The 24,102-nt window shown below is 34.6% G+C and overlaps 2 protein-coding genes and 2 long non-coding RNA genes across 18 annotated transcripts; 2 read left to right on the top strand and 2 right to left on the bottom strand.

Moving 5' to 3' along the window:
* Positions 1–286: 286 nt before the first annotated feature.
* LOC135789556 (uncharacterized) lies at positions 287–13,878 on the top strand. Its single transcript, XR_010547600.1, has 5 exons — positions 287–524; positions 714–751; positions 3,398–3,436; positions 5,251–5,294; positions 12,764–13,878. It is a non-coding gene; the product is annotated as an uncharacterized lncRNA (long non-coding RNA).
* Positions 13,879–14,772: 894 nt separating this feature from the next.
* On the bottom strand, positions 14,773–21,002 carry LOC135789400 (uncharacterized). 15 transcript variants are annotated; one of them, XR_010547560.1, is made up of 13 exons: positions 17,956–18,467; positions 17,791–17,832; positions 17,168–17,217; positions 16,999–17,054; positions 16,838–16,889; positions 16,673–16,716; positions 16,508–16,559; positions 16,343–16,394; positions 16,180–16,230; positions 16,016–16,066; positions 15,852–15,903; positions 15,442–15,478; positions 14,773–15,374 (listed from the first exon to the last, which is right to left on the bottom strand). It is a non-coding gene; the product is annotated as an uncharacterized lncRNA (long non-coding RNA). The 15 variants fall into 15 exon arrangements; XR_010547546.1 differs by having other exon boundaries at positions 15,442–15,903; XR_010547558.1 differs by having other exon boundaries at positions 14,773–15,541.
* A 582-nt stretch (positions 21,003–21,584) lies between these two features.
* Positions 21,585–23,474, top strand: LOC135789870 (lymphokine-activated killer T-cell-originated protein kinase). The gene is made up of 2 exons (XM_065299938.1): positions 21,585–21,745; positions 21,799–23,474. The coding sequence occupies exons 1-2, from the start codon at positions 21,649–21,651 to the stop codon at positions 22,656–22,658; spliced, it is 957 nt and encodes a 318-aa protein (XP_065156010.1). The 5' UTR covers positions 21,585–21,648; the 3' UTR covers positions 22,659–23,474.
* LOC135789872 (syntaxin-like) lies at positions 22,544–23,853 on the bottom strand. The gene is made up of 5 exons (XM_065299941.1): positions 23,734–23,853; positions 23,498–23,678; positions 23,111–23,436; positions 22,788–23,036; positions 22,544–22,733 (listed from the first exon to the last, which is right to left on the bottom strand). The coding sequence occupies exons 1-5, from the start codon at positions 23,764–23,766 to the stop codon at positions 22,665–22,667; spliced, it is 858 nt and encodes a 285-aa protein (XP_065156013.1). The 5' UTR covers positions 23,767–23,853; the 3' UTR covers positions 22,544–22,664.
* Positions 23,854–24,102: the final 249 nt, after the last annotated feature.

Genomic DNA, 24,102 nt, shown 5'->3' with positions numbered 1-24,102 from the left:
ATTGGAAGCTTTGAGTTATGTATATAAATTGCTATTCGTTTAGATAGGGTGGTGCATGCGCAGTTGCGTGTACGTGTGACACACGGGCACTGCCATTTAAGTGCGTGACCATACACTGACACATAGCCAATCACTCACTGCCTCATATACACGCCACACTTTTTGATGCACTTTGTATTTTCTTGAGGTACTCAAAAGTCACCTCAGATGGCGCACCAATACATGTTTTCGCTGAAAATATTCCTGCGAGTGAAAGTCGAGATCCCCAGTTGTGGTGTAGCCGGCACGGAACTCTTACTTCGTTCGATAAGTACTAATACTTAAATGCATATTCGTGATTCGTGTTGTAAATTCGTTATATCGCGTTATATTTGCTGGAATTTAGTGTTACTAGACGGGTTTTAGTCGCTACATATTTATCGCGTGTGTAATCTTCGGAATTCAATGTTTTGTGGGTTTATTGCAGTTTCGCGTGTATCTAGGATCGCTTACCGTCGGACGCCAGTCAGCCATGTTGTGTGATGGTAAATAATATTTTGAAGTTGTGCGAACCATATTTGTCTTCAGCAGAACACGACGGGCTTATTATTATTTAAATAATTATGGCAAATTAGACAATTTTTAAAGAAAAATTTGGGTTCCTCCGGAATTCGGATTCATTTCAACATTGTCCGAAATTGTAGAACTAATGTTTTGTTTCTTGTTTATTTCAGTATCAACTCGCATTTGATTTACGGTGTTCGATACACTGGTGAGTGAAATTTTTTATCGTTTATAGTATCTATTTTTCGATTTTATCTTAAACTTCTTTTGCGGAAAGTTCGAGCAAGCATTCCGCAGAAAATTGGAAAATGGAAATTCAAACCTATTTATTACGGATGTTACCTAGTTATTACGTTTAATGGAAAAAACGTCGCTCTGAACACTTTATCATAGTAAAATTTTACTCTTGGACTAATAGTTTTCCCGCAATTTGATGAAATGTAAACACATTTTCCACAGAAAAATTAAATTTGGAAATTTAAAGTTTTTATTTCGGAAGTTGTTACAAACTGTCTCCCTGAGAAGTTTATTTTAATAAAATTTTACTCTAGAACTAATAGTTTTCCCGCAATTTGAAGAAATGTAAACACATTTTCCACAGAAAAATTAAATTTGGAAATTTAAAGTTTTTATTTCGGAAGTTGTTACAGACGGTCTTCCTGAGCATTTTATTTTAATAAAATGTTACTCTTGGACTAATAGTTTTCCCGCAATTTGATGAAATGTAAACACATTTTCCACACAAAAAATAAATTTGTAAATTTAAAGTTTTTATTTTGGAAGTTATTACAAACTGTCTCCCTGAGAATTTTATTTTAATAAAATTTTACTCTAGGACTAATAGTTTTCCCGCAATTTGAGGAAATGTAAACACATTTTCCACAGAAAAATTAATTTTGGAAATTTAAAGTTTTTATTTCGGAAGTTGTTGCAGACGGTGTTCCTGAGCATTTTAATTTTATAAAATTTTACTCTTGGACTAATAGTTTTCCCGCAATTTGATGAAATGTAAACACATTTTCCACAGAAAAATTAAATTTGGAAATTTAAAGTTTTTATTTCGGAAGTTGTTGCAGACAGTGTTCCTGAGCATTTTATTTTTATAAAATTTTACTCTACGACTAATAGTTTTCCCGCAAATTGATGAAATTTAAACACATTTTCCACACAAAAAATAAATTTGTAAATTTAAAGTTTTTATTTCGGAAGTTATTACAAACTGTCTTCCTGAGAATTTTATTTCAATAAAATTTTACTCTAGGACCAATAGTTTTCCCGCAATTTGATGAAATGTAAACACATTTTCCACACAAAAAATAAATTTGTAAATTTAAAGTTTTTATTTCAGAAGTTATTACAAACTGTCTCCCTGAGAATTTTATTTTAATAAAATTTTACTCTAGGACCAATAGTTTTCCCGCAATTTGATGAAATGTAAACACATTTTCCACACAAAAAATAAATTTGTAAATTTAAAGTTTTTATTTCGGAAGTTATTACAAACTGTCTCCCTGAGAATTTTATTTTAATAAAATTTTACTCTTGGACTAATAGTTTTCTCGCAATTTGTTTCATGATTTGAATTTTTTTGTTCTATTAATTTTATTAATCTAAATTCCGGGACTTCTTCTGTAGCATTCATAGATGGCACTTGGATGTACTAAAAATCATAAAATCGAGTTATACGACTTATTTTCATATTTATCGACAGCGTGGCCACGAGAATAATTTTGTATACAGTACTGTTATCAGTGATTCGATATAAACAACTTTTTATCGCATGTGTCGCGCGCGCCGTCTTCTCACGCCACATCAACTAGTTTAGTTTAGATCGCAGGTATCGTGTCTATTCCAAATTGCGTAGGTAGTCTTATCATGAATTGTTGCAACCTTGTTTGCTTTTCTGAAGCACATCTTGCAATATTTTAATACTTTGCCTTATAGAGAATTTTTCGTAGATTATTATTTTTCAATCCATACATCCTTACTACCGCTTTTAGTTTACGATATATTCGAAATTGAATGAATAGGGTGAAAAAAGAAAAATTGTACATTTTAACACTTTTAGTCACGTTTGTTTGTCCTTTTACCCCATGAAATCTTTCACCATGAGAAATTAGAATTACACAACTCGAATTTTAATTTTTGATTAGTTTTAAGAATTTTAATTGCGGGACTTCTATCTGTAGCATTCCGAGATGGCACTTGCCTGACCTAAAAATCATAAAATAGAATTGTATTCTTTATTTCTATATTTATCAGCAAACGTTGCATTCGATACGAGAATTGCGTTTGTTTTGAACACAACTTACACTTGTCACGTCTTAGTTTAGTTGTGATCGCAGGTAACATGCCAGTTGCAATTCACACACAAGGTCGTGTGTCATCGGCGGGCCGCTTTGCGCATATATTGCTTTTACCTGCGGGGTTCATGCTGCTGGCATTGCTTGCGCTATCGATGGATTGCAGCTAGTTTCGTGCAGGTCGCTGGCGTATCTGGACGTATTTCGCGCGACTAGTATCGTTTTATCGGATTATTTTATTTTCTAAATTTGCATTGTATTCGGTCATCAATTGACTATTTAGTTGTAACATGCTTCTGCAGTGCTTTGTTAATGGTTAATTGTGCGTTTAATATCCATAATTTTTATATGTTTGCGTTTGATGTTTATATCTCAAATGCATATTGTTGCCATGATGTTTCCCGTCATTAGGAGGTCCCCTCGAACTTGAGTAAGTAATTTATATCTGACTTGCGCAACTCAGCACAGAATGTTTGTTTTCTCCGATGAATGAATATAATATTATATTGTATGCAGTGTTTTTTTTTTAACTTGTTTTCTTTTAATTGCAGTACTTGCTGTGCCCTAGCAATCCAATGAGTACTGCATTGGTAAGTTTTTATTAAGTTATATTATTCGGCCAAATATTTTATGACCTGAGTGTTGCAATATTGTAATTTCGGGTATTATAGAAAACGAATGAAACAACAAAGTTTGTCCGTTTTTCGTCTTTTTCAAAACACACGGTGGAAAACAGGCCATATCTCGGGAACCCTTTGCCATATTTTAGTTTTTTTCTTTATTTTATGATAGGACAAGAGTGCATTTTAAAATGCACCCCTGAACCTTCGCGTAATTCGGTCGTAACAACCTCAAAATGGCCGCCAAAGTTACGCCTTGTCTTGTAATTTTCAAAACACGCGGTGGAAAACAAGCTATATCTCGGGAACCCTTTGTTATATTTTAGTTTTTTTCTTTATTTTATGATAGGACAAGAGTGTATTTTAAAATGCATCCCTGAACCTTCGCGTAATTTGGTCGTATCAGCCACAAAATAGCCGCCAAAGTTTGGCCTTGTCTTGTAATTTGCAAAACACGCGGTGGAAAACAAGCCATATCTCGGGAACCCTTTGTCATATTTTAGTTTTTTTATTTATTTTATGACAGGACAAGAGTGCGTTTATAGGGATGCATACCCCTGAAGCCCCGCGAAATTAGGTCGTAGCAGCTTCAAAATGGCAGCCAAAATTAGGCCTTTTCGTGCAATTTTCAAAACAAGCGGTGGAAACAGGCCATATTTCGGGAATCCTTTGTCATATTTTAGTTTTTTATTTATTTTATGATAGAGCTAGGGTGCATTTATAAAATTCTCCCCTGAACCCCCGCTAAACCCGGTTGTAATAGCCTCAAAATGGCCGCCAAAGATAGGCCTTTTTTGGCAATATTTAAAACACGCGGTGGAAAACAGGCCATATTTCGGGAACCCTTTGCCATATTTTAGTTTTTTCTTAATTGTAATATGTAAGTTACGCCTTACATATATACATACATATTCCTGCCATGTTGTTTTCCGTCATTAGGAGGTCCTTTCGTGCTTGATTAAGTAACTTTTATCTGACCATTTCGAATGTTTGTTTTTCTCCGATGTGTGAATGTAATTTTATTATATTGTATCATAGACTATAAATTAAAGCAATATTTGCGATTTTATAGGCATTATTAAATTGTTTATGACTGGCATTTTCATGCAATATCATCTTTGTTGCATATTTGATAAAATGTGTTTTAAATTTAAACCTGCCATTAGTAGATAGTCGGTTAGATGGCACTACGATGCACGTTTTCGCGTTAAATATTGCTTGTCGGTGGTAGTGACTGCACACCGTGTCCGTGTGCGATCACGCGATTTCGCACAAGAGATAAGTTTGTTTAGCTGCAGATATCACATCTTGCAGTTTATATTGGCATCGTTTAAGCAAGTATTCTTTAATTCTCAAATCATGAATACAACTAACAATTTTACATTAGGTGTAATAGTTTATTATAAAAATCTGAACTATCTTATTTTATAGAGAATAGTCCGTAGATTAAGACGCTGAGATGCGATCCTAGTTATCTCTTTTAATTTACGAGATATTCATGATTGAATAAAAGGGCAAAAATTAAAAAATGTCATTTTTTAGTATTTTTGGTGGCGTTTTTTGACCTTTTACTGTTGAAAATATAATTATTTTATGTTTTTATCTGATAGAGAATTTTCCAATCTTTCATAATCAGCAATTTGCTGGTTGCTATCTCTTTTAGTTTAAGAGATATTAATTATCGAAAATCGTCAATAATTATCAATTATCAATGTGTTGATTGTTAATTATAACATAATTCAAATGTATGAAATATATTTGTTTTAATTAATGTTTTCGTTTAGTTACAGCATTTGTTGTGCCTGGCAGTCCGATAAGCTGTACACTGGTAAGTTTATAATTCCATTATATTTTTCGGTCAAATTTACATTTGCTGTTTATAAACAAGTTTTCTATTTATCACGTACTGATTCACGAGGTGATTGCTCTTAAATTGCAAATACAAAAAAATATCAAAAAATTAACGATTGCCGGGGCCCGCGGATATTCCCCGGGGCCCTTATTGAATCTCCCTGTAGTTTTTTTGTATAACACGCGAACGCGATGTCACAACAAGTTCGGAATAATTTTTCTATATGCAGAATTTAATTTTGTATCTCTCTGTGTCAAAATTTATTGCGACAAAATTCCGTAACGCGAGTTATACCTATTGAAAGTTGTGGGTGTGCACCGTAGTATTCGTTGCGTTAGAAATTGTAGTTTTTTAGCATAACACGCGAACACAGTATCACAATAAGTTCGGAATAATTTCCCCAGATGCAGAATTTAATTCTATATCTACCTGTATAGAAATTTATTGCGAAAAAGTTCCGTAACGCGAATTATATTGAAAGTTGTGTGTATACGCACTAGTACTTGTTACGCTATGAATTGTAGTTTTTTTAATATAACACGCGAACGCGGTGTCACAATAAGTTCGGAATAATTTTTCTAAATGCATAATTTAATTCTGTATCTCCCGGTGACAAAATTTATTGCGACAAAATTCCGTAACGCGAGTCATATTGAAAATTGCGTGTGTGCACCGTAGTACTCGTTGCGCTAGTAATTGTAGTTTTTTTTAGCATAACACGCGAACGCGAATTCACAATCAGTTCGGAATCATTTCCCCAGATGCAGAATTTAATTCTGAATATCTCTGTATTTAAATTTATTGCAAGAAAATTCCGTATCGCGAGTTATATTGAAAGTTGTGTGTATGCGCACTAGTACTTGTTACGCTATGAATTGTAGTTTTTTTAATATAACACGCGAACGCGGTGTCACAATAAGTTCAGAATCATTTTTCTAGATGCAGAATTTTATTTTGTATCTTCCTGTATTGAAATTTATTGCAAGAAAATTCCGTATCGCGAGTTATTTTAAAAGTTGTGTGTGCACCGTAGTGTTTGATGCGCTAGGAATTTTAGTTTCTCGGTATTAAAATTTTTTGCAAGAAAATTCCGTAACACGAGTTATATTGAAAGTTGTGTGTATACGCACTAGTACTCGTTGTGCTAGGAATTGTAGTTTTTTTGATATAATACGCGAACGCGGTGTCACAATAAGTTCGTAATAATTTTTCTAGATGCAAAATTTAATTTTGTATCTTCCTGTATTGAAATTTATGGCGAGAAAATTCCGTAACGTGAGTTATATTGTTGTGTGTGAACATTCGTAATTGTCTATATACTTATTTGATTGTGTTTGATTTATTGTGAATGATAATTAAGTCTCCATCGCTGTTGGATATATGTTATATGGACTTTCAATTTTTCTTATATCCCGTCGTGGAAATTAGGTCATATCTCGGCCACCGTTTGCACCATTTTCAATTTCCTAAAACGCATCGTGGAAATTTGGTCATATCTCGGCCCAGGGCCGATGAGAGGGAGGGTCAACTGGAGTAAATTCCTCGGGGCCCGGTTGATCGCTCTTAAATCGGAAACACAAAAAATTTGGCAAAAAATCAACGATTGTCGGGATTGCCGCAGATTTTCTTCGGGAAGCCGTGCTGGCTCTCGACGGACCTGCCTACCTGTGACTCAAATTAGATGACCGGCACAGCGATATTCGCACAGAGATTCAGCACAGAGATATTCGCAATTTAAAAATAAGGACAAAAAAGAAAAATTGCACTATTAGTCACGTTTTGGTCCTTTTATCCCACGAAATTAAATTGTTTTAAATTCTTATCTAATGCAGAATTTTCGAATCTTTCATAAGTTTCAATCCGTTGGTCGTTACCGCTTTTAGTTTAAAAGATATGCACTATTATCGTTTATTGAATCGAATAATAACGTTTATTTTTCCTTGTTTATTTATTTGTATTGCAATTAATCGCAATTGTATAGTTGAGTCTCATTCGGTTTACCGTAGCAGGGTATCGATAGAAGTGACTTATGTTCTGGGCTCCGTACGAGGGTGCCGATAAAAGTGGCTCGTGTTCATGGCACCGTAGGAGGGTAGTGGTAGAAGTGACTCGTGTTCAGGGCACCGTACAAAAGCAGCGGTAAAAGTGACTCGTGTTCAGGGCACCGTACAAGGGCAGCGGTATTTGCGAAACTAATTGTCCGAAATTGTGTAACTAATGTTTTGTTTCTTCTCTACTTTACTGTTTTCTTTTAATTACAATACTTGCTGTACCCTTGCAATCCGATGAACGCTGCATTGGTAAGTTTATAATTAAGTTATATTATTCGGTTAAATGTTTTATCACATTTCATGCAATAGCCCGCGAATTTGGGGGCGCGTATATATTTCACTTAATGATAATATGGAAAACAGATCATATTGCGGAAAACCTATGTGAAATGTTCAAATTTTTTTATCGGATTCTGATAGCGCAAGAGGGGTTTTGTTAATTTTTTTGTTGATTTAGTTGAGTCTCATTTGATGTACCATAGCAGGGTAGCGATACAAGTGACTCGTGTTCAGTACACCGTATGAGGGTAACGGTAGAAGTGACTCGTGTTCAGGGCACCGTATGAGGGTAGCTCTAGGAGTGACTCGTGTTTAGGGCACCGTATGAGGGTAGCTGTAGAAGTGACTCGTGTTCAGGGCACCGTACGAAAGTAGCGGTAGAAGTGACTCGTGATCAGGGCACCGTACGAAGGTAGCGGTAGAAGTGACTCGTGTTCAGGGCACCTTGCGAAGGTATGCATTTATATAAATTTACTAGTTAACCCGGCAAACGTTGTTTTGCCATATAAATTATTTTTAGTTTCTAGAAAAATTCTAGTGTAGACAAAAAGTAACTTACATATTATAAGTGTGTAAGTATGTAAAACTTGATCAACTGAACTAATCGTGCCAAATACACTTAAAATTAATAATTTTATTATCTAAAATTTAGAATGAATTGCAAAATGTGTTGGTAACCGCATCACTCAACAATGCCTAGACCAATTTGGCTAATTCTTCTTTTAAAATGTTCGTTAAAGAGTGGTTTTTACGGCGACAAAAATTGGAATAATTACCGGGAAAATGGGGAAAAGCTGAGGTTTTCTTGTTTCAATCGATTAACGAAACAAATTCCGCAGCCTTCTACGACTTATTTTTGATTTATTGTTTTCTATTGAGTTTTGCGCAAAGTGTTTTCTACTGAGTTTTCTTTTGTCCACTGACAAACGAAACAAATTCCGCAGTTTTCGTTGGTTCATTTTTGTTTGATTGTTTCATTTCGTTTTTTGTGCAAAGTGATTAATTATCTATGATCACTAAGTATTGCATGTGACACAATTCGGTGTGTTTTAGTGGGTCTCACTAATATAATTTGTTCTTGAAAGGGTGGCGTGGAAGCGCCCTGTCAACGGGGTGACTGGTCTGTTCGGGAGAATTTTTTGCACCGACTATAAAATAGGGAGTTACACTGAGATAGCAATATGATAATTGTAAACGTTACTACCACACTTGATACATATACCATAATAATGGCCGAAAACTGTGAAGGGAGGAAAGAAGTCTTATTGTGAGAGTGAAACAGGACACCGACTTCAGTCTCATTCCTTCGAGCGGGATGAAAAAAATTAAATTACCAAAATGGCTATAAAAATATAGGGGTTGGTGATAAAAAAGTAAATATTTAGAGTTGTATGTATTTTTTAATGCCACATTATAAAAAAATAGAACCAAATTTTTTGTTCAAAATTAAAAAGAAAGAAGGGTGATCAACCCTTATCACTTAGGGGTATGAAGAATAGATAGTAGTTGATTCTCAGACCTACTGACTACGCATATAAAATTTTCCTTCGAGCGAGATGAAAAATGATTAAATTACTAAAATGGTTACTAAAAAATAGGGGTTGGTGATAAAAAAGTAAAAATTTAGGGTTGTATGTATTTTTTCATGCCACATAAAAAAATAAAAACAAAAAATTTTGAACAAAATTTAATAAATATTTAAGAGTGAACAACCCTTATTACTTAGAGATATGAAGAATAGATAATATCCGATTCTCAGACCTATTGAATACGCATATAAAATTTTTCTTCGAGCGGCATGAAAAATGATTAAATTACTAAAATGGCTATAAAGAAATAGGGGTTGGTGATAAAAAAAATAAAAATTTAGGGATGTATGTATTTTTTAATGCCATATAATAAAAAAATGTAAACAAAAGAATTTGTCCAAAAATTTAAAAAAAGTTAAGGGTGAACAACCCTTATCACTTAGGGGTATGAAAAATAGATGTTAGCCGATTCTCAGACCTACTGAATACGCATACAAAATTTGGTAAAAATCGGTAAAGCCGTTTCGGAGGAGTATGGAAACAAACACTGTGACACGCAAATTTTATATATATAGATCCGTATAGAATAATGCTTTTGAATATTGAGCTGTATAATCTGCTCTTTTGCTTTTTGCTAATCGCCTTTGACCAGAGTATGCCGTTTAATGCGCCTATTGTTTGTTGTCCTTTTGTGATTCTGTTTTGAATTTCCCTGTCCATTCGACCAGATATGTGGATTTTTGACCCGAGGTATGTGTACTCCTCGCAAGCTTTTATCACCATACCGTTGTTTAGTTGGAGGTCTTTTCCCTCTTCACCTATGACCATATATTGCGTTTTCTCCATGTTTACTGTTAGTCCCCACTCTTGGTATTGCTCTATAAGTTTGCGTGTCATGTATTCCATATCCTCTGCATCTTGAGACAGGACCACTTGATCGTCCGCAAAATGGATCGCGACGGTGTACCAGCAAAATATTCGTAACGAGCATGTGTGGCTGTTTTGTTTGATGAGTTGTGGCGGTTAGAGTGTTCTCAAGTAAGAAATAAATGTCTGTTAATTTCTGCACGAGTTTACAGTTGATAAGATATATTCCTGGATCTAAAATTTATTCATCATTGCACTGGTAGGTGTGTAAATAATTTTTTTGCGGAAAGTTAAGACGGTTTATATTAAATTAATTATTCCATTTGAGGGATATTAATTTTGCAATTTACAAACACGTGGTAGCATTTTCATCTGAATTTATAGCCCTGATTCCGAAAATAACATGCATGATTTAATTATTACCAGTATTATTATAAAAAAGTATCTGAGAATTATTATAATGACAATATTCATGTGGTCGACCACGCTCACTTTGCCATCGACCATCGGCTCGTTTCTCATTTCTTTGAACGTTTTTAATCGAATTATACTCTTTTGCATCATTATATTAAAAAGTTTCTTGTTCATCTAATAAAATCTTATACTTTGAATAGTCTCCATATATCTTAATATTTACAAGTAACTAGTTACTTTTATCGTATTTACCTACTGTATTACCACGCGCCGTCGCTTGCCGTCTGCTGATTTAGATGTTTTCCGCCGGATGTTCTATCAATTTATAATTCCCCGTCGGTTACCTTATGCAGTTGATGCTATCATTAAATTAATGATAAATATATATTGTAAATATATATAATTGTGTATATATACACAATTTATTAAAATGTAAGTGTTTTATTCTTGTAGCACATTTTTGACCCAACTTGATGATTTACGGGTAAAATCTTTGAATTTATGTTAAAATATAGTTGTTCCCGTATAAATTTCTCTCGCCATGATGTGAATATTCACCATATTTGAAGTTTTTAAAATTTTCCTTTTCTAACACCCTGTATATTAGTTTATCTAACAGTACGTAGTAAATCGCTTTATTTGTGAGTTTTGAGTGTTCTTTGTTTTAAACCTGGGATTTTCCTTTTGGAACACCCTGTATATTTGCTTTTCTTTGTGTCCATGAAAATTTTCCTTCAGCTGTGGTTTTAGGGTTTTCTTTTTGCACCTTAATTTTTTTGTAACACCCTGTTTATTAGTTTCCCAGTGCATCGGGTGAAAACGAGCAATATTTGTAGTGTTTAGATGTTTTCTTTTTTGATGGTTGAATTTTCTATTTGTGACACCTTGTACAATCGTTTTTATTTACATCCCTGAAAATTTTGCTTTGACTGTTATTAAAATTTAACTTCTTCACCTTTGAATTTTCTTTTTGTAACCCTCTGTATATTTGTTTCCCAGATTTACCATGAAAAACGAGGGATATTTGAGTGTTTAGATGTTTTCCTGTCTGCACTTAATTTTTTTCTTTTGTAACACCCTGTATATTTGTTTCCATTTTCAACCCCGTAGAAAATAGGCTATTTGCTAATTTCTTTATCCCGTTAGAACTTTACTACGAGTAAGTGGTAGGTACTTGTTTCCATGTGCGCGGATATTCTGTTGACATGTAAAATATTTACTTGTATTCTAAACATGAATATAACTAACAATTTTACATTAGGTGGAATTGTTTATTATAAAAAGCACTTAAGCACATATCACTTAAATATTTGATGTAAAATCTGGCACTCTGTCAGCATAAGAAATCATAATTACGCAAATCGAATTTTAATTTTTCATTTAGTTTTACATTTTCTTGTTTGTATTATATTTAATCATCACTCGACTATTTAATTGTAATCACTAGAGTAGTGTTATTTACTATTTGCGCGTTTATTGTGCGGCCGGTTTGTGATCGCGGGGATAGTGTATATTGCAACTCACAACAGTTGCTAGATGAATCAAATAAATATCGCCCCCATATTGATTTATACATCATTAGGATAACCCAGTTTATAACTGATGTGAAACATTATATTATATTTTATTTAATTAACATTGAAATTGGCTCCAGCGGCGAACCACGAGTAACGCTCGTATACTATGCGAACGGTTCGGACCACGAAACACGGCTCACGCTCCTGGTATTTAGATATGTATTAACTTAAAAACTACTAGTGAGGCTCGTAGTTATAGTTCAAAGGATTAAGTGCACATTAGAAATGTTTCGATTCCAATTCTATTCTATCGGGGTATGTGTATAAACAACTTTTTGTATCGCGATAAACGCGCGCAATGTTGCGTTCACACTACGAACGTTCGACCATTTCAGTCTGTTCTTACCTGCAAGCCGCTCGGCATCGTCCTTTTATTCATTTCGATTACATTAACTACATTATTATTTATTAATTAAAAATCGGCATAAATATTGGCACTTAATAACAATAGACGTGTAATAGTGTTTTGCGAAAAATTTGTTCCGGGTAAAATGATAATAAAACTTGTGCTTCATCCATGCGTTAGTGGTCCGTCGGATATTGGATTATTTTGATGCTGAGAATTGAAATTAGAAATATGTATCCTATGTATAGTTTTGAGTAAGTGTAATTAACGTCGCGGGAATATTGTCGGTTAAAATAGTGCATGTTCATTAAGGGATGGAACTGGTTTAAATAAGTGAGCATCATAGTGCGAATTCTCACACACGTGCTATTTTTTGTTTCAGTACTTTCTTTGATTATCCGACACACTGGTAAGTTTGTAAACTTTATTAAATCATAATTAATTAAATTTTTGTCTTAAATGACATGTAACGTGAGTACCGTAATAACTCAAAATTGACGCATGCCGTCGGATGCGTCTTCGGTTTCGCTGCAGACTTTGCTTTTTCCATGTCATTCATCGATTTAATAGCGTGAACTTTCTTCGCTCGTATTTTCTTTTGATGTCATAATGCTCCAATCACGGAGACGTGTTTTAATAGACAATTTAAATTTCTTTCCGCGTGTGTACATGACTTGACGTCGGCCGACACATTTTGCCTTGCTTGTAGCGTATCTGGAGAACCCGTCACAAAGAAAATTTTAGGATCGCAATAAAATTCATATTGATGTTTTATTTATCTATTACTCTACCTTTCCTACCTTTCCTGTTTCTAATTTTACATTTTTTAAATTTAAATTTTCTTTGATTTTTCTTCTAGCTCTCTATTCCTAATTCAAAATGTTGAATTTACTAATTAAATGCAGCTATTTTCTTTTTATATCATCCTATGTATTACTTTTCCTTGCTCTCTAATGTAAAACTGACAAAATTTATCGTTTCCGGGTCGTTTTCTACTTAAAATTTGTATTTTATTTTTAAATTAAGGAATTTGCAATTTGTAACACCCTGTATGTTTTTTTATTTCCTATTATAAGTTTTCTAAATTTGTTATCCCCGAGTGTATTCTTTCATGAACTTTTGATTTTATTTTTGTAGCACCCTGTATATTCATTTTCCTTGTTGTCCGTGAAAATTTAGCTTTAACTGTTGATTTTAGGTTTTTCTTCTTTGCACTTTGAATTTTCTATTGGAAACACCCTGTATATTAGTTTTCCTGATTGTTGATGAAAACGAGCGACGTTTGACTGTAAACACTAGTTTAGAATTTTTTGTTTTCGTCGAAAACGGGCTATTTCCTAATTTCTTTATACCGGTAGTACTTTGCGAAGTGCTACTTACTTGCATGTGCGCGACGATGCAGGTCGTAAGTCTTCTTTCAATATGGCGGCATGTATTTTGTTGACTTGTAAAATCTAAACTTGTATTCTATTATTAATAAATAAATAGTAAGATATATTGACTTCTTTTATTTGTGTGTACCCCTTCTATCATTTCAGGAAGAGTTCCCTCTCTCAGGGGATGATCCCCACTATAAATATTATTAAGGCAACCTGTATGATTTGTGTACTCCTTCCTTCATTTCAGGTACAGGTCAGAACTTGTAAGAGTATTTTTAAGTGTCGTCTCTCTTGAGACGACTTTAAACTTAGAAATATTTGAACAAGACCTTATAAGGATCGTCCTTATAAGGAGTTCCCTCTCTCTGGGGGTGATCCCCCACCATAAAAATTGTTGATATGCCTGATAATTTCGGGGATGAAGCGCAGAGACATCGTAGCTGTAGGATGGGCCGGGAGCAATGGACGCATCGAAGCAGTGGGCTGTCTTATAACGACACGTGCCAAAAAATTTAAAAATCTGATCCTCCCCTCTTTCTTCTATCTCCTCCTCTTCTCTACTCTACTCCTCTGTTCTCTTCCTTCTATCTTCTCCTATTCTCTACTACTCTCATTCTTCTATTTCTCTGTTCTCCCGTTCTCCATTTACTTTCTCACTTCTCTTATTTAGCCTCCACTTGTATTTCAATTTCTCGTATATTTCGTTGCCATTCATATATGCAACCCAAATTACACCTGATATTTTTATATTTGAGAAAAATGCCTCCGATACCTGACTCGATCCGTGTCTACTAGCATGCCAGCAGGTGCACGTATCCACTCGACCACCGAGTGTTTTTATCATTTATATTTGATTCTTCTATTTATGTTTCTACTTTATTCAACTTTTTAAAAACAACAACACAAGCCTTACCTACCTATGTTGCACTCACATAAGCTTCATATGAAATATGATTTAAGACGCATATCCTGAAAACGACAAACAAGATATCACAAAAAAATATGAATGAGATTTCAATTGTAAATTTAGTTTTATTAATTATATTTAACAATACATTCTTCTTTCTTTTTTAATAAAACGAACGGCATATCCTACATACCAACGAGCCACAACGCTCTCTTATGAAATGTTACACACAAAGCAGAATTGTTAGTAGAATTGATGTTACTACTCACTGTATAACTTTTGCACTTACAACTATGCCACGCGGAGAAAACGCGTGATTTATCCCTTCTAATTAACAATACCATATTGGCCTATAAATCCAATTGGAATCCGTAGCCCAACGCAAGAGATCCGAAGACCGGCGACTGATGGCCTACACACGCGCACGTGGTGTCTTAAGTTTCGAGTCCGAAATACTAACAGTCGCAACGAACAGTAGCGGAGAAGAAATGGAACACGAGCACATAGCACAATTGCGTATCACCGACTGATTGAACAGGAAAAACAGCAGTCAATACGCCAGCGCAAGATGTACTGAGCAGTAGCGAACACTTGAACCCGACGACACACGGCGACCGGTGGGGTACTGTTCAAATTTCAAATTGCAGCGCACAGCGTGCTGCGCAAGCCAACGTCGAACCGCACGTATAAACAAACTGTGGAATATCCTGCAGATCATACAAAGAACATGGATTGAACATGAAACTTTGATATTGCTCTCTTATTCTAACTCACCCGCTATCACCTCATCTTGGTATTTCAATTTCACTCACTTGAACGAAAATTAATAAAACACAATCCATATTATATATACCCCAAAAACTATTCAAAATGACTAAATGTAAACATGTTGTAAACAAACAGGTACAAATTATCGACATAACAACGTACGAAACATACAATTTATCTAACAACACACGTTCTACACGTACATCTCCTACGACATTAGAATATAACATCATCAAGAATTAAATTTTACATCTTTATGGACCTCGCTGATATTACGCAGATGACACGTTCATGTGCTAAACCTCGAAAACCAGCAAAATCAGTGCTTCGAAACACAAAAAGTATATTTTTCTCGCAATTTAATAGGTTATTCATAAAAGCTATATATGAAAATGATAAAGAAATTAAATACTTACAATCCGATGCAAGAATGGTCCTTCTACGGTGTCAGACTCAAGTGCAAAATCCCTAAAACCGGCAAAAATTAGTCCTTCGAACATAAAAATGCAATTTTGGGGATCAATTTGTGAGATAATCACAAAAGTTATTTAGGAAAATGATAAAGAAATTAAATACTTACAATCTGATGCAAGAATGGTCCGTCGACAGTGTCAGACTCGGTTCAAAAGTCCTAAAACCAGCAAAAATTAGTGTCTCGAAACAAAAAAATGCAGCTTTTATGGCTCTCCCGTGAGAAAATTGCAAAACTAAGTCATAGAGATGATACAGAATGGCAATACTTACAGTTTGATGCAAATTGGCCCTCCTGCGAGTTCCCGTTCAATGTCTATTGCCCTAAAACAAGAAAAATTAGTGTCTCGAAACACAAAAATGCAGTTTTAATGGTGTTCCCGTGAGAAAATTGCAAAACTAAGTCATAGAGATAATACAGAATGGCAATACTTACAATTTGATACAAAAATGACCTTCTTTTAAGTTCCCGTTTAATTTCACCAGCCCTAAAACAAACAGATATCAGTGCCTCGAAACACAAAACTGCAATTTTTATGGCTTTCCCGTGAGAAACTTGCAAAACTAAATCATAGGGATGATACAGAATTACAATACTTACACTTTCATGCAATAATGACCCTGCTGCGAGTTCCCTTTCAATTTCTACAGCCCTAAAACAAACAGAAATCAGTGCCTCGAAACATAAAAATGCAATTTTTATTACTTTCCCGTGAGAAAATTGCAAAACTAGGTCATTGAGATGATACAGAATTACAATACTTACAATTTGATGTAAAAATGACCCTCCTGCGAGTTCCCGTTCAATTTCTACAGCCCAAAAACCAACAGAAATCAGTGCCTCGAAACACAAAAATGCAATTTTTATCACTTTCCCGTGAGAAAATTGCAAAACTAGGTCATAGAGATGATACAGAATTACAATACTTACAATTTGATGTAAAAATGACCCTCCTGCGAGTTCCCGTTCAATTTCTACAGCCCTAAAACAAACAGAAATCAGTGCCTCGAAACACAAAAATGCAAAATTTATGGCTTTCCCGTAAGAAAATTGCAAAACTAGGTCATAGAGATGATACAGAATTACAATACTTATAATTTGATGCAAAAATGACCCTCCTACGAGTTCCCGTTCAATTTCTACAGCCCTAAAACAAACAGAAATCAGTGCCTCGAAACATAAAAATGCAATTTTTATTACTTTCCCGTAAGAAAATTGCAAAACTAGGTCATAGAGATGATACAGAATTACAATACTTACAATTTGATGCAAAAATGGCCCTCCTGCGTGTTCCCGTTCAACTTCTACAGCTTAAAAACAAGAAAAATTAGTGTCTCGAAACACAAAAATGCAATTTTTATTACTTTCCCGTGAGAAAATTGCAAAACTAGGTCATAGAGATGATACTGAATTACAATTCCTACAAATTGATGCAAAACCGAATTTTGCTGGAGTTCAGAGGTGCATTTTATAAATGCACTCTTGCCCTATTATAAAACAAAGAAAAAAACTAAAATATCATAAAAGGTTCCCGAGATATGGCCTGTTTTCCACTGCTTGTTTTGAAAATTACACGAAAAGGCCAAATTTTGGCTGCTATTTTGAGGCTGTTACGACCGAATTTAAAGGGGATTCGGGAGTGCATTTTAAAAATACACTCTTGCCCTATCATAAAAGAAAGTCCTATCATAAAATAAAGAAAAGAAAAAATATCTCAAAGGTTTCCCGAGATATGGCCTGTTTTCCACCGTGTGTATTGAAAAACACGAAAAACGGGCAAACTTTATCATTTCCTTCGTTTTCTATATTACCCGGAATTACAATATTGCAACACGCAGGTCATAAAACATTTGGCCGAATAATATGACTTAATAAAAACTTACCAATGCAGTGCTCATTGGATTGGTAGGGCAGCACAGCAAGTACTGCAATTAAAAGAAAACATAAGTTGAAATAAAAACACTGCATACAATATAATATTATATTCATACATCGGAGAAAACAAACATTCTCTGCTGAGTTGCGCAAGTCAGATATAAGTTACTTACTCAAGTACGAGGGGACCTCCTAATGACGGGAAACATCATGGCAACAATATGCATTTGGGATATAAACATCAAACGCAAACATATAAAAATTATGGATATTAAACGCACGATTAACCATTAACAAAACACTGCAGAAGCATGTTACAACTAAATAGTCAATTGATGACCGAATACAATGCAAATTTAGAAAATAAAATAATCCGATAAAACGATACGAGTCGCGGGAAATACGTCCAGATACGCCAGCGACCTGCACGAAACTAGCTGCAATCCATCGATAGCGCAAGCAATGCCATGAACCCCGCAGGTAAAAGCAATATATGCGCAAAGCGGCCCGCCGATGACACGCGACCTTGTGTGTGAATTGCAACAGGCATGTTACCTGCGATCACAACTAAACTAAGACGTGACAACGTGCGGCGTAAGGGGATGGCAACGTTGACCCACGGGCATTCGATAAGAAAGTGTAAGTTGTATTCAAAACAAACACAATTCTCGTATCGAATGCCAACGTTAGCTGAGAAATAAAGAAATAAAAAATACAATTATATTTTATAATTTTTAGCTCAGGCAATTGCCATCTCTGAATGCTACAGATAGTAATCCCGAAATTAAAATTCTTAAAACTAATCAAAAATTAAAATTTGAGTTGTGTAATTCTAATTTCTAATGGTGAAAGATTTTCATGGGGTAAAAGGGCAAAAAAACGTGACTAAAAGTGCTAAAATGTGCTATTGTTCTTTTTTCACCCGATTCATTCAATTTCTAATATATCGTAAACTAAAAGCGGTAGTAAGGAATGGATTGAAAAATATTAATCTACGATAAATTCTCTGTAAGACAAAGTATTAAAATATGGCAAGATGTGCTTCAGCAAAGCAAACAAGGTTGCAACAATTCATGATAAGACTACCTACGCGATTTGCAATAGACACGATACCTGCAATCTAAACTAAACTAGAATATGCTGCAAATTATATTACCCGTTTGTGTCGAGCGATTTTATATTAACGATTTCGTTATCGGCTCACGAGTTATTTAATATAATTTATTTATTGGTTCGAATCGCGGATTACAATTGGTTTTAGACTTTGATTCACTTTTGTTGGTTTTTGGGATTTGTTAAGTGGGTTCTTGATGATTGATTCAGAATAACTTATTAACTTTCACTTGTTTATTCAACGAACTTGGAAGATATAATAATCACTTAGATCTAGGTCTGCGCTCTATTTATATGGCTTTAATGTGCGTTGCAAATAAATATGAAAGGAAGATGCGCAACGAAACAGGAAATGCGCAATTAGGTGACTTAGAGACAATGATTTCTAGAAATTGATAATTACGTTTGAAATAAATAAGTATTGCGCTTGAAATAAATATTGAGATTGCGTCTTAACTAATGATTCTTGTTTGGTCATCGGGTTCTGTTCATATAACTTGCATGCAGCAAGTTGATGCGGCGTGAGAAGACGGCGCGCGAGACACATGCGATAAAAAGTTGTTTATATCGAAACGCTGATAACAGCACTGTATACAAAATTATTCTCGTGGCCACGTTTGATATGATTTTTAGTACATCCTAGTGCCATCTATGAATGCTACAGATAGTAGTCCCGGAATTTAAATTAATAAAGTTAATAAAACAAAAAAATGGTTGTTTGTAAAGTAGGTTTACGATCGAGATGTTTACGTGATAACGTCTTATTGGTGATATAAGTTTTTTTTGTTGCAATTGTTGTAACACTTCACTTGCACTTCACATTTTGTTTCACTGTTAAATATTCAACGAAAACTTAACCGCACGAGAAAATCTCCATTCGTTTGTATGCCGCTAGAGTGAGAGAGACGGAAGATCGGTCCACTCACTCGAACACTATGCCTGCCTCCGCTCGTGTGGATTCCGCGTGTCAAGTTTCACGGAATGACTGGCAGCGCTCGAGATGAGACGGGAGATCGGTCCGTCTCTCTCTCTCTCGTTATACCTGCGATCGGAGGCCTCGTGACACAAGTTTCTGAACATGTCACCCGACTAAAACGATTTTAAAGACGTTATCACGTCTTTAATTTGAACATGTATTGCTATACTATTTAGGTTTATATTTTAGCAATGAACAATTCCACCTGAATTCTAAAGAAAATTTATACTAAAGGCTCGTAAAAACGTTGTATTGCAACTTCGGTAGAAGAATTTATAAACTTCAACTGAACGTTTTCTGCTGAAAATTATTATCACATTTGACCAAATTACGGGTAAACTATGAGGTCCAACAGTAAAATTTTAATAAAATAAAATGATCAGGAGAATGATTTATAGCAACATCCAAAATAAAAACTTAAAATTTTCAAATTTAATTTTTCAGTAGAAAATGTGACCTCACATTTCATCAAATTGCGGGAAAACTATTAGTCCAAGAGTGAAATTTTATTAAAATAAAATGCTCAGAGCGACGTTTTTTCCATTAAACGTCGCTCTGAACATCCGTAGTAAAAAGGTTTGAATTTCCATTTTCCAACGCAAAAAGAAGTTTAAGATAAAATCGAAAAATTGATATTATGAACGATAAAAAATTTCACAAATAATAAACAAGAAAAAAACATTAGTTATACAATTTCGGACAATGTTGAAATGAATCCGAATTCCGGAGCAACCAAAATTTTGCTTTAAAAATTGTCTTATTTGCCATAATTATTTAAATAATAATATTTAGCAGGTAGAACAGCCGCCCGTCGTGTTCTGCTGAAGACAAAAATGGTTCGCACAACTTCAAAATATTATTTACCATCACACAACATGGCTGACTGGCGTCCGACGGTAAGCGATCCTAGATACACGCGAAACTGCAATAAACACACAAAACATTGAATTCCGAAGATTACACACGCGATAAATATGTAGCGACTAAAACCCGTCTAGTAACACTAAATTCCAGCAAATATAACGCGATATAACGAATTTACAACACGAATCACGAATATGCATTTAAGTATTAGTACTTATCGCACGAAGTAAGAGTTCCGTGCCGGCTACACCAGATCTGGGGACCTCGACTTTCACTCGCAGGAATATTTTTAGTTAAAACATGCATCGTTGCGCCACCTGAGAATACTTTATTGTACCACCAGAAAATACAAAGCGTTTCAAAAAGTGTGGCGTACATATTTTATTCTACATCTCTAGATGCCCCGCTAAAGTTAGTGCGCCGCCCCGTTTGAAATGCATTAATGCGATTGTCCTGTATATGACCTTGCCAAAAAATTGAGAATTCTAGTCCGACCTAGGTGGTTGCGCCGTCGGCAACTCAAATTTATATAAGTTTGGCGCGAAAGTAGTACCACCAGCATCTACTTGGACGTGATGGCAAGTGTGTAATAAGTTTGGTGACCCAAAATGTAGGCAAGCAAAAACACACCAAAATAACTGGGTGTATACAATTTAAAAATTGTTATTTTTTTGAAAAGTCCAAACGTTCCATTAGCAATTGCTCTAAATATTATAATTTGTCTTGCGGTTAATTTATATTGTTTGGTTATTATTAAATTTAAAATATTTATATTTTTAATGTAAATTTAACATTCATTCATAACATTCATCAGAACGCCCTTTATATATTATTGTTCAGTCTGTGTTCACCATCTTGAAATACGTTACGATTCAAGTTTATGAATTTTTACTAACAGTTTTAAGAAAAAAAAATGAATCAAACACCAGTTCGCAATAAGCTCTTGCTGAAAACAAGATCACTCACCATTCCACCATCACCGCAAATGCAAAAGTTGGGATACGGAACAGGTAATTCTTTACAATAATTCGAGCAACTACTGAAATGGTAAACATAATTTCAGGTGTAACTGTTTATAAACTTGATCGTGAGCAAAACGGATCACCATGGGTTCTTAAAAAGGTTTCGCGAAAAGGTCCCAGACACGAAGAAATGTCCATGCGCCTCAAGATTGAAGCATCAATTCTTAAAACCTTAAACCATCCAAACATAGTTGGCTTTCGAGCTCTACTTCAAGAAAGTGATGGAAGAAAATGCATTGCAATGGAGGACTGCACTATATCTCTAGGAGATTTGATTGAAAAAAGAGTCTATGACGATGAAATTCATTCACCTTTTCCAGCTGACAAAATTGAGAAAGTCCTCAAAGATGTAGCTGAAGGTTTAAATTATTTGCACAATGAAGCACTTGTACTCCACTGTGACATCAAATCGTACAACATCTTGGTTAAAAATGAGTTTCAAATATGTAAGATATGTGATTTTGGCGTGAGTATGCCTTTGAAGAAGGATGGCACCCTAGATTATTCCAAAACTGGTGATGAAGCTGAATTTGTAGGCACTGACCCATGGTGTGCACCTGAAATATTGCAAGAGGGGCAGGTTATCACAGTCAAGGCAGATATATTTGCATATGGGTTGTGTTTATGGGAAATGATTGCCTTAAAAACACCTTATGTAACTTCTGATGATGATTCACAATTGAATGATAGTAAATATGAAGATGATAGTGAGGAAGATGAGGTTGAGGAAGAACTTTTAAGTGTGAGAAAAAGACCAAAGGTGCCTTGTGAGTACCTAGATGACACTTATTTACCAATTCTTCAGATTTATTACTTATGCACTGAGCAGGACTATAAAAAACGTCCAAATTCTAAAGATTTATGTAAAATTATAAAGGAACTGACTTTTGAAGAGAAATAATTTAAGTCAACCAAAGATACTTGCAAGGATAACAATAACCAGCAATAATAGAAAGATTCCGATGCAAATTTTAATCTAAAAATTTAATATTAGAAATCAACATTATTTTTAAATTGTTTTATTACTTACGATCAGTCCGCGTTTTTTATTCTTCTTTGCTTTCTGCAACTCATCAACTGCTTTGTCAATATGGTCTGTTGCTTGAACCGCGAAAAACTCGACTCTGTTTAAACTATCTTGTTGTAATTCAACCAGAGTCGCTAAATTAACGAATAAATCACGAATCTCCACCAAGTGCTCTTCGATAGTGACTAATTGTTCATGGCGCGCTTCAAGATTTGCTAATTGACTTCGTGCTTCTAGTTCATTTTGAATGTACTGCAAAAACAAACGAAAATACCAAATTTATTTTATTTATTATATAAAGCATATAAAATAAATTGTGAACTTACATCCTGTGTAAAAATGTGCGGGTTTTCTTCAATCAACTGATTAAGTTGTGAATCATCGAGTTCGTCGTGATTGACTATTTGATGACATTTCGCAATGAAATTTTTCTCGCTCTGGCAAATCTGTTGCGCCCACGCCTGGTGCTCGCCGGCGACGATTTTGAATCGTTCGACTAACCCAGTGTACTGCACAAGTTTCATGCGATATTCGGCGCAAGTTTTATTCTCAGACGATTTTAAATTCAAGTTATTCTCTTTTAACGATTTTGCGATTAAATGCGCAAGACTTTCGGATTCTTTAAATACATCTTTTAATTTCTTACTTATTCCTAAAATGTGAACACTTTAATAAATGTATATTTTTGAATGATATTGTTTTGGTTGGAAAACCTTTTGAACTTGCAGATTTCCTGTAGGCAGCTTCGCATTTTTTTGTATTTTCTTCTAGTTCGTCTATGCGGCTTCTGATAACCTCGAAATTTTCAAAGGTGTTCTCTTGTTCTTCCATTTCCAGCTTGGTGTCACGGTTTTTATTTTTCTTTGATTTAACTTTATCATTTTTGCTAATTTCCTACATTAAGTGAAGACTAAGTTAAATGTTCATTTATTAAATAAATGTTTCTTACCTGTTGCAGCTCATCGTATCGATTTTTCGGCATTTTTGTGTTTAACTCACACCAGGTGTGTCACATATCGTTCCACCTCCTACATACAACCGCAACTGAGGTACCACTCCATAACTGTTAAACAAACACCTGAGGTAAGTCAGTCAACACTGATAAAGCGATAACAAGTCAAGGACTTTTGATGTGATAAAAAACTTAAATTATGAGAAAGGAAAGTAGGTTACATTATTGGTTATGTTGCCAAATATTGGCAACTACTATTAAGTGGAAGATGGTGTACATAACGTGTTTAATTAATTAGAATTGATAGTTATATCAGAATCCAGTTAAAAATTCAAATTTTAGTTATAATCATACGTTTTAGTTTTA

This window comes from Atheta coriaria, unplaced genomic scaffold, assembly GCF_025399875.1.
Source record: "Atheta coriaria isolate IRGN ID8LTWV9N9 unplaced genomic scaffold, Caltech_Dcor_3.1 hic_scaffold_3_pilon, whole genome shotgun sequence".
NCBI classification, from domain to species: Eukaryota; Metazoa; Arthropoda; class Insecta; order Coleoptera; family Staphylinidae; genus Dalotia; species Dalotia coriaria.
Note: the sequence above shows the minus strand (reverse complement) of the source record. Positions and strands in the feature narration are given on the sequence as shown.

Coding starts and splice junctions, on each gene's coding strand:
- LOC135789872 (XM_065299941.1), bottom strand. CDS start 23,766: ATGCCGAAAAATCGATACGATGAGCTGCAACAG. Junction 23,679..23,733: donor GATACGATGAGCTGCAACAG/GTAAGAAACATT, acceptor CACTTAATGTAG/GAAATTAGCAAAAATGATAA. Junction 23,037..23,110: donor CGCACATTTTTACACAGGAT/GTAAGTTCACAA, acceptor TTGTTTTTGCAG/TACATTCAAAATGAACTAGA.
- LOC135789870 (XM_065299938.1), top strand. CDS start 21,649: ATGAATCAAACACCAGTTCGCAATAAGCTCTTGCTGAAAACAAGATCA. Junction 21,746..21,798: donor AAAGTTGGGATACGGAACAG/GTAATTCTTTAC, acceptor ACATAATTTCAG/GTGTAACTGTTTATAAACTT.